The 11,426-nt window shown below is 39.3% G+C and overlaps 1 protein-coding gene across 1 annotated transcript in view; it reads left to right on the forward strand.

Moving 5' to 3' along the window:
• LOC134798234 (midasin-like) overlaps window positions 1-11,426 on the forward strand; it is a 57,846-nt gene that overhangs the window by 4,276 nt on the left and 42,144 nt on the right. Inside the window, exons 7-10 of the mRNA XM_063770608.1 lie at window positions 5,284-6,794; window positions 6,939-7,104; window positions 7,221-9,522; window positions 9,597-11,328. Of these exons, the coding sequence (XP_063626678.1) occupies window positions 5,284-6,794; window positions 6,939-7,104; window positions 7,221-9,522; window positions 9,597-11,328 (5,711 nt within the window). The remainder of the gene's footprint in view (window positions 1-5,283; window positions 6,795-6,938; window positions 7,105-7,220; window positions 9,523-9,596; window positions 11,329-11,426) is intronic.

An 11,426-nucleotide genomic window follows, 5' to 3' on the forward strand; every position in this document is an offset into this window, starting at 1 on the left:
TCATTTTGTTCCTGTCAAATGGAAACTGTCAGATGGAAAAATACTTAAATAAAAATAAGTGACATTAATACGCCATCTCTAAAACGGATTACAAGACGTAATTATATATTGTTTGCATTTATATTACAATAGGACTTAAATTATTATGGGGAATTAAACTGCTCGAGAGATTTGATAAACTAAGTGTAATATAATCAACGCGCCACCACATTGTTTTAGTTTAGCCGGAAATGAAATTGTTTACTTCTCAGTGCCTGTGTTCATAACTATATTATTTGAAGCATTTTTAGTACTTCGATGCGTATACTATACTTAAATAACAGAAATAACGCTTTACATACTACGAAACTTGTTAATTATGATGTATAAATATGGTTTAAGGCTGAGAAATATTGCAGTCACAAAGTAGTTGCAATGTTTCGACTTTGTGTCGACTCTGTGTTGACACATGACACGCGCTGTCAAAAGTAATAACAAAGTTACTGGTATGTTACTGGATTTGCAAAATGGCTCCTTGTGTTGATTTGTTTTCAGATATTCTCAAAGTGTAAAAATGCCGTGGTCAGAGATGGGCATTCATCGATTAACTGTTTATTCGACTAATTAATGGAATAAAAAAAGTTAATTCTCAAATTTTAATCGCGATTAGTTTAGTCGACCTAACATAGATTGAAATTGAATTAATCTGAATATTAATCGAATAAATTATCGATTAAATCTCGATTGAAAGTTGACAGGGGGCCATTTTTGTACGTAAAAATAATAGAAATGTCTTGCATGCAGATGGTAGCAAAACACTTCGTCATAAAAGTCGAGATGGGTGTCGATATATAGGTTTTAGGGAGTGCCGATTTCGAAAATAATGACCATTTTGGAATCCGAAATGGCGGCCATGCACTGTGTCATAAAAGTCGTCATGGATGTCGTTTTATACGTTTTAGGGGGCCCCAATTTTGAAAATGATAACCATTTTGGAATCCAAAATGGCGGCCATGCACTATGCCATAAAAGTCGTCATGGGTGTCGTTTTATAGGTTTTAGGGGGCGCAGATTTCGAAAATGATGACCATTTTGGATTCCAAGATGGCGGCCATGCACTATGTCATAAAAGTCGTCATGGATGTCGTTTTATAGGTTTTAGGGGGCCCCGATTTAGAAAATGATGACCATTTTGAAATCCAAAATGGCGGCCATGCACTATGTCATAAAAGTCGTCATGGGTGTCGTTTTATAGGTTTTGGGGGGGCGCAGATTTAGAAAATGATAACCGTTTTGGATTCCAAAATGGCGGCCATGCACTATGTCATAAAAGTCGTCATGGGTGTCGTTTTATAGGTTTTAGGGGGCGCAGATTTCGAAAATGATGACCATTTTGGATTCCAAGATGGCAGCCATGCACTATGTCATAAAAGTCGTCATGGATGTCGTTTTATAGGTATTAGGGGGCCCCGATTTAGAAAATGATGACCATTTTGAAATCCAAAATGGCGGCCATGCACTATGTCATAAAAGTCTTCATGGGTGTCGTTTTATAGGTTTTGGGGGGCGCAGATTTAGAAAATGATGACCATTTTGGATTCCAAAATGGCGGCCATGCATTATGACATAAAAGTCGTCGTGGGTGTCGTTTTATAGGTTTTAGGGGGCGCAGATTTCGAAAATGATGACCATTTTGGATTCCAAGATGGCGGCCATGCACTATGTCATAAAAGTCGTCATGGATGTCGTTTTATAAGTTTTAGGGGGCCCCGCTTTCGAAAATGATGACCATTTTGGAATCCAAAATGGCGGCCATGCACTATGTCATAAAAGTCGTCATGGGTGTCGTTTTATAGGTTTTGGGGGCGCAGATTTCAAAAATGATAACATTTTCAATTTAAAAATGGCGGCAATGCACTATGTCATAAAAGTCGTCACGGATATCGTTTTATAGGTTTTAGGGGGCGCAGATTTCGGAAGTGATGACTATTTTGGATTCCAAGATGGCGGCCATGCACTATGTCATAAAAGTCGTCATGGATGTCGTTTTATGGGTTTTAGGGGGCGCAGATTTCGAAAATGATGACCATTTTGGAATCCAAAATGGCGGCCATGCAGTATGTCATAAAAGTCGTCATGGCTGTCGTTTTATAGGTTTTAGGGAGCGCAGATTTCGAAAATAATAACTATTTTGGAATCCAAGATGGCCGCCATGCACTATGTTAAAAGTCGTCATGGATGTCGTTTTATTGGTCATGGTCATCAATTTCGAAACATCTGTTTCAAATAAGGTATCGGTAGATGCATCCTAGTAAGTCAACAACATCTATATCTACTATCGAAATGTACTTTTGATAGTACTTATGTAGTAGTACGAAATGTAATCTGAAAGGAATCAAGTAATATATATTCCTGTACCTAATGAAGAATCGACATTGATTTCTATTACTAGTAATTGTAGTATTCGAAAAATTGATTCCTGATTCCTCAAATGGAATTGTACTTAGTAATTCGGTATTGTTAGATTACAAAGTAATCTAGGAATCGGTAATCAGATTACAAAGTAATTTCAAGTAATCGTGGAATCAGGAATCAATTACGAAATGCCCATCTCAGACTAAGTAGCACTGCATTCAATTGATCTGTTTGGCGAACCGCGAGTTCACAGTTCGGGGCGAACTACTATATGTATAGGTTTTAGGGTGTGCAGAATTCGAAAATGATGACCATTTTGGGAACCAAGATGTCTACCGTGCACTTTGTCATTCATAAAAGTCGTCATGGATCTCGATTTATAGGTATTAGGGAGTGGAGAATTCGAAAATGATGACCGTTTTAGAATCTAAGATGTCTGCCGTGCACGTTGGTCATGGTCATCATTTTTGAATTCTACTCTTCCTAACACCTATAAATCAACATCCATGACGGGTCATATGACAAAGTGCACGGCAGACATCTTGGAATCCAAAATGGTCATCATTTTCGAATTCTGCACTCCCTTAAACCTATAAAACGATATCCATGACGACTTTTATGACAAAGTGCACGGCAGTTATCTTGGATACCAAACTGGTCATCATTTTCGAAATCGGCACTTCCTAAAACCTATAAAACGATATTCATGACGACTTTTATGACAAAATACGTAGCCGCCATCTTGGATTATAAAATGATCATCGTTTTCGAATTCTGCACTCCCTAAAACCTATAAATCGACATCCGTGACGACGCAAGTTATCTTTATTTTCAGATCTAACAAATTGCTACAGAATACAAAGGACAAAAAAGAAGCGAGGAGGTAATGAAACAAGCAAAAATACAGATGATTCCTCGACGCAATTGGGTGATTCTTAAATTGTGTCCAGATTTTTTTGTCATAAAAGTTTTTATTTTTCACATATTACTCTCACAAGTTCCGTGACATTTCGACCTTGTAATTTTTAAAGTAAATGTTTTTGTTTATCTATGAGGATCTCACTAGAATAATATAATCAAGGTATGTTTATATTTGATGATTGAAATAGTAACGCAAAAAAAATATATATGTGTCTTATATTCCTGCCGAAGACTTTTATTTTACCTTTTCCTTCTACACAAGTTTGGCCAAGTGATAAGAATTTAGGGCTCTCAATTTTATTTTGACTTCTACAACAGTAAAGCTACGAGGCCATGTTTGGTATCGTTCTCGTATAAATCGCAATCGCAGTACTAAATTTAGTTAAGGTATCACATTGACACCATTCCGAAGTAAAAACATATAAACTTATTAAAATACTTTCTTTTAAACTCCTCTTCACGCTTAAACTGCTGAACAGTTTTAATTTAAATTTGGTACACATAATTATATTTTGAGTCCCGAGACAGGACATAATAAGTTATCTCAAAAATCATCCTTTAAAGGTGTGAAATGAGGTGTAGGGGGGAATTCAGAATTGACTTCTTGAAGTTAATACTGTTTAAGTTTAGATTTGAAGTCATGTTTTTTTATCATTTTTAACTAAATCAAAGATGTAGACCCTCCCAAATTTCATATAAATCGGTTCAGCGGTTATTGATTTTGCCGTACAAATTTCCACGCCACTTTTCACACCTTCAAAAGATGATTTTGGTTATAAGATCTATCCTATGTCTATGTCTATGTCGCAAACTATTTCTATACCAAATTTCCACGAAATCGGTTCAGCGGTTAAGCGCTTGACGCCGAAAAAAACCGGCCAAGTGCGAGTCGGACTCGCGTATTAAGGGTTCCGTACATTAAGTCCGACTCGCGCTTGACTGCACATTTCTAATAGGTTTTCCTGTCATCTATAGGTAAAGAACTATTTTGTGTATTCAGACGGACATACATACAGACGCACGAGTGATCCTATAAGGGTTCCGTTTTTTCCTTTTGAGGTACGGAACCCTAAAAAGATTTTATTTTATTTTGTGGAATGGTGTCAATGTGATACCTTAAATGGATTCAGCACCCCAGATTTATACGAAAACGATACCAAACACGGCCTAGCACCTTCACTGATATAGATATATCAAGATAAAATTGAGAGCCCTAAATAAACTTTCAAGAACGGATATCTCAAAAACTATTGAACATATCGAAAAAATTGACTAAATAAACTTGTAACAAATTAAATTAACTTTCATTTTGTATAAGTGGCCATGTCGCTGAGATGCATAGTTTCCGAGATATAATCGAAAAACCGGAAAATGGGACCTTCAAAGCCCCCTCTCTCCCCCCCGCTCAAGGGCTACGGCCGGGGACTTTTGATATGTTCACCTCCTAACTTGTCAAACCGAGTTACGGAGTCAAAAATTGTGTTCCGAGCATTTCCCTCTACAACTTTTGGAGCATTCGTTGCCTGACCTAAGTAGCTTATTGCATTTCTTTAAAAACTTTTCTGTAAAAGGTTGACGGGTGTTGGGTGTTTATATGGTTTCGGTCGATTATTATCATTTGCATTGCCCATGATGTCTTACTAGAATTACGAGCACACGAGACACTAATAGTAGTTTGACAAACCTTGGTTTTCAAGAGGTATTTTATATTGACATTTGCTGTCACAAATTTGCTGTCAGATTTAGTCGCAAACCGCACGCAAAGTGCACACAAATCTGTCGACACCTAGTTACGGAAAAGTGTAGACACGGCGACGACACTTTGTTTCGAAACAATTCTAGACACATTGTGTGGACTCTGTTACGACACATCTGACATTTAGTTACCACTTTGTGATTCTGCGACTGGAATGGTTATATGGGTAGATTCATGTACGATAAAAACATAAATTATAATTTTGTTTGTAGGACTGTCAACACAAACTATGGATTCCAAAAGAAAATATCAAATTCGAGTACTCTACTCCAAAAACACTTAACTCAAATAAACGTCGAGCCCCTCTCAAGGTCAGAGCTGGCTGAAATCGTAAACAAATTGTACCCAAGTCTGTCAACAATCTGCTCAAGAATGATAGAAGTGTTCATGATGTTCTCAGTCGGCAGCCATGACACGTCTTTGCAAACAACCGAAACTGTGAATCCTGAGAAAGACACAAGTATTGCAGTCATGAGAGGCTCCAGACTTATTTCAACCAGAGACTTAATTAAGTGGTGTTCTAGATCCGTCGTGGGTTTCGACGTTTCAAGCCCAGAGTCTGCTCTAAAGGTACTCCAGGATGCCATAGACATTTTCACTTGCTCGATCGCGTCGCCCGAGCATAGACTAGAACTAGCCAAAAAGGTAGGAACCTGTTTAGGCATAATCGAGACTAAATCTGAATTTTATTGCAAACATCACAAACCAAATGTGTCCTTGCATCCTAATTCCTTGGAAGCGGGAAGAGCAAAAGTCGCTAGAAAGGAAAAGACTTTAGAATCTGTTGATTTTGATAATAAACAAGTAGTCTTTTCTTTCACTCGTCAGTCAGCTTGCTTACTAGAGAGGATCGCGTGTTGCGTGACATCGAACGAGCCAGTATTATTAGTTGGAGAAACAGGCACTGGTAAAACCACGTCAGTTCAATACTTAGCCAGGCAGACAGGCCACAAGCTCGTAGTAATCAACATGAACCAGCAGTCCGATTCCGCTGATTTACTCGGTGGCTACAAACCGGTGGACTTAAAATATGTGATACGACCAATCAGAAACGAGTTTGAAGATTTATTCCGAAGCTACTACAATGTCGAAAAGAACAAAAAGTTCCTATCCCATATAGACACGTGCTACAAGAGCGAAAGCTGGACCGCGTTACTGGCCTTAATGAAACAGAGCCACAAGTCTGCTGTAAATAGACTTACGAATGAGAAGAGTGAGAGGAAGCTGAAAAAATGGCTGGCATTTGGTCATAAACTTGTGAAATTGGACCAGCAAGTTAAAGCGGCTTCAAAATTAACTTTCGCTTTTATTGAAGGTTCACTAGTCAAAGCTATGCAGGAAGGCCATTGGGTTTTGCTAGATGAAATAAATTTGGCCTCAGCTGAGATATTAGAGTGCTTAGCCGGTCTTTTAGAGGACAAAAACGAGACCATTGATTTGATTGAAAAAGGTGATAAAGTCCCCATAAAAAGACATCCAGATTTCACGCTATTCGCATGCATGAATCCCGCAACAGATGTGGGCAAGAAAGATCTGCCTGTTGGACTAAGGAATCGATTCACAGAATTCTTTATAGATGAGTTGACTGAGAGGAATGATTTAATGCTTCTTATAGGGGACTACTTGTATCACATGAATCTTAGTGGCCCGATGATGGAAGGGATATACAACTTTTACTCTTCCGTCAGAAAAGAAGCGAAGTTAAACCTTGTGGATGGTGCAGGTGAGAAAATACATAAATCGAAATAGTTTCTATGTTTCCGTTGTGTAGATAGTTTCTATATATAAGCAAAGATTATAATGAATATGCTTGACTAGGTATTTATATCTCTTTATTGACTCCATATTTTATTTATCTATTTAACAGGTAATGCACCTCACTACTCATTGAGAACGCTCTGTAGAGCCCTAACGGCGGCAGCTAGAGCCAAATGCGGGACAGTGACTAGATCTCTATACGAAGCCTTTTGTCTGTCTTTCCTTACACAGTTGGACAGTTCTTCACATCCTAAAGTGGAAGCCATGGTTGCCAAGTAAGTATATCCCTCTAGGACATATTATAAGTTACTCACTTTTAACTTATCTTTATTAACATTGTAGAGTAAACATATTATTATAAAGTGTAGTAACAACCTTCCTTTTTTAACAGGGCTGTGATCGGAAAGAAAAATATCAGCTCAGTTCTAAATCAACTTATACCAGAACCACAAATCCCAGGGAAAAACTATTTACTTTTTGAAGGTCATTGGATTCCGCAGGGGAAGCTCGAAATAGCCATTCCCGATGGCTATATTTTAACTCCCACGGTCCGAAAAAATCTCCGCGATATAGCGAGAATCGTATCCTTAGGTAGACTTCCTGTTCTGCTACAAGGTGATACGTCTGTTGGAAAAACCTCGCTTATTACATATATTGCGAAAGCTTCGGGCAACTTTTGCGTAAGGATAAACAACCACGAACATACGGACCTACAGGAGTACATAGGGTCTTATGCAACTGATGCCAATGGGAAGCTAGTATTCAAAGAAGGTGTACTAGTCGAAGCAATGAGGAAAGGGCATTGGATTATTCTTGACGAACTCAATCTAGCTCCAAGTGACGTGCTGGAAGCTCTCAACCGTGTCCTTGACGACAACAGAGAGCTGTTCATACCAGAAACACAGCAAGTCGTCAAAGCCGACCCCAACTTTATGTTGTTTGCAACGCAAAATCCACCTGGATTATACGGAGGACGAAAGATGTTGTCAAGGGCGTTTAGAAACAGATTCGTTGAGTTGCACTTTGATGAAATACCAAGAAAAGAATTGGAAACAATCTTGCATCAAAGATGCCACATTCCTCCGACGTATAGTAAAAAGATGATTGCTGTAATGGCAGAATTGCAAATAAGACGCCGTGGGTCAGCAGCAGTTCAAGGCAAAGACGGTTTCATTACTTTGAGAGATTTATTCAGATGGGGACAGAGATACAAGCTTGCTTCCAAAGAGATTCTAACGGAAGACAAATTTTACGATTGGGATCAACATATAGCAGACGAAGGGTACCTTGTTTTGGCTGGTAAAGTGAGACAGGCTGATGAAAGAGGAATCATTGAAGAAGTAATAGAAAAACACATAAAGAGAAAGGTCTGCCCAGATAATCTTTTCACCCTACACCAAACGACATCCCCTGTAACTAAAGGTATTTTAGAAATAATTCTAAATAATCAACTACAGGAGTTCTCCCACGTGGTTTGGACGTACAATATGAGAAGACTGGCTGTTTTGATCGTAAAGGCCTTCACTTTCGACGAACCCGTTTTATTGGTTGGAGAAACTGGCTGTGGTAAAACCACAATATGCCAAGTCCTAGCGACATTGAGGAAAACTCAGCTTTTGACAGTAAATTGTCACATGCACACAGAGAGTTCAGACTTCTTAGGAGGTCTACGTCCAGTACGGCAATACAAGAACGATGGCAGATTGTTCGAATGGGTCGACGGTCCATTGATAAACGCAATGGAAAATGGCCAACTGTTTCTAGCCGATGAAATTTCCTTAGCAGACGACAGTGTGTTAGAAAGAATGAACTCCCTGCTTGAACCTGAAAGACAGCTCGTCTTGGCTGAAAGAGGAATGGAGGATAACTCAGAAATAGTAGTCGTCACTGCCCAAAAAAATTTCCATTTCGTAGGAACTATGAACCCTGGAGGGGATTTCGGTAAGAAGGAGCTTTCGCCTGCACTTCGCAACCGATTCACCGAAATATGGTGTGACAGCGTGTCTTCTAGAGAAGATTTACTTAGCGTTCTGGAAAAAAGCGTGAACAAGGGTATTTCACTGGGTAATCAAGAAGACGGTAGTACAGGGATTGGTACGTCTATACTGGACTTTACAGATTGGTTGAAAAACTCAGAGGTTACCAATAAATTCCCGTTCAGTTTGCGTGACCTGCTAGCTTGGGTTCAGTTTATTAATGTCACAGTTGCTAAAGGCCTACTGGACACCCCTGAAGCGTATGTTCACGGCGCGTGTATGACATTCCTGGATTGTTTCGGCACCGCTCTGACCGGGCATATTGAATCAGAAACTTTATACATTCTTCGCAAGACGGCTATAGATTTCTTACTGAACCAAATACAGGCTGTTGGAAATGAATATATTGAGGGTCTAAGAGAAATGCTAAGTAATAAGCAGACAAAATTCACTGCAGAATCTGATGATAAGAAATTTGGTATACGGCCGTTTTATATCGAATTGGGAGAGAATTTCAGCATAGCCGATGAGGACCAAAAGTTTACATTTACGGCTCCTACTACGGGATCGAATACGCTAAGATTGTTGAGAGGCATGCAACTCAATAAAGCCATTCTTTTAGAAGGTAACCCGGGCGTAGGAAAAACTAGCTTAGTAACAGCTCTTGCTAAGTCTTCAGGACATAAGGTGGTTCGCATTAATCTCAGCGATCAAACTGTAAGTATCAATGTACCTTCGGGATTCTAATGTTGTTTTATAAAATTACATTCTAATGTTATTTTGTTTTGCAGGATATAACAGACTTATTTGGAACCGATCTCCCGACAGAAGACGGGTCATTTACATTCAAAGAAGGAGCGTTCCTGAGCGCCTTGCAAAACGGTGACTGGATTCTCCTAGACGAATTGAATTTAGCTCCTCAACCAGTATTAGAAGGTTTAAATGCTTGTCTTGATCACCGAGGTGAGGTGTTTATTCCAGAATTAGGAAAGACGTTTAAAGTGAAAGCAGAAACGAAATTATTCGCCTGCCAAAACCCTCTAAAGCAAGGTGGCGCGCGTCGTGGCTTGCCTGTATCCTTTCTAAACAGATTCACCCAAGTATACATCGACACATTGACCAAGGAAGATCTTATTTACATCGTTGAGTCCCAATACCCAAGCTTATCCAAAGACATCCTGCATAGGATTGTTGAATTTAATTGCAAAATTGCTCATGAAATCACTGAACTCCAATCATGGGCACACAGGGGCGGTCCTTGGGAAATGAACTTAAGAGACATTCAGAGGTGGTGTGAAGCTCTGATCGAAGAACAAAATAACGGCAACGATCCTCTACCAGGAAAATTTGTCGACATGCTCTATGTAAACCGCATGAGAACCACTGAAGATAAAGAGAAGATGATACAAAGTTATGACGAATTCTTTTCTCCCGAGTATCCAAGAAGCGATAGCAGCCCTCAGTTTGAAGCCACTGACAAGAAAATTACTATCGGAGATGTCGCAATAGATCGGAATATTGAGAAGTGTTTTAAAAACAGGCGCTCGCTCGAAACCAATCTGCAGGTTCTTAGAAATCAGTTGCCAACACTCAAAGCTCTAGCTCAAAGTGTCAAAATGAACTGGTTGTCAATATTAGTTGGACCCACGGCTACTGGCAAGAGCAGTATCGTTCAGATACTAGCCGACTTAACGGGCAATGACCTCCAAGTTTTACCAGTGACGTCGGCCATGGATGTATCAGATTTACTCGGTGGATTTGAACAAGTGGATTACAATAGAAATCTCGAAACTTTGTTCGATCAAATAGAAACTGTTACTATAGAAACAGTGCGAAACATGTGGGTAACTCAGCCGAATAAGGACTGGAAGTTGAATAAGCTCATGAGCCAACTGAATCAATACAAGGCTCTACAATCCGGCGCAAATAATAGCTGCGAAATAGACACGCAGAAATTCCACGATAAAATCCAACTCCTGTTAAATCACTGTCAAAAACTTCTGGAATGCAATAAGAAATATGACGCCACCCGAAACACGATTGAAGAAACTGTAACCAAATTGAACAACTTGAAAACCAAAGTGTCCAAGCTTACTTCAGTAAATGCGGGCGGTAAATTTGAATGGATAGATTCGCTCCTTGTTCGGTCTTTGATTAACGGTTCCTGGCTGCTTCTAGATAATGTAAATTTGACCTCGGCGGCAGTTTTAGACCGTTTGAATGGATTGTTAGAGCCGAATGGAGTTTTGAGCATACCTGAAAGAGGGGAGGTGAGCGAAATTGTACCTCATCCGAACTTTAGGGTATTTTTCACGATGGACCCGAAATACGGAGAGATATCAAGGGCAATGAGAAATAGAGGTGTTGAAATTTTCTTACTAAGATCTGAAGACTGGGATGAGAGCTTGACACAGACACTGTCTTATATGGATTTGACTGCTCTGTTATCTTCGTGTGGGCTGCCAAATCATTACCATGAAATAGTTATTAGCTGCCATGAGTTAATGACCTCATTCGTACAAGGTATGTTCAACATTGATACTGTTTCATTATATGTATTTAGCTTTTTGTCTTTGAGTCTTGCATATTGAGAACCGAAAATTTCGTTATTAGCAATATAA

Source organism: Cydia splendana, chromosome 16 (genome assembly GCF_910591565.1).
Source record: "Cydia splendana chromosome 16, ilCydSple1.2, whole genome shotgun sequence".
NCBI classification, from domain to species: Eukaryota; Metazoa; Arthropoda; class Insecta; order Lepidoptera; family Tortricidae; genus Cydia; species Cydia splendana.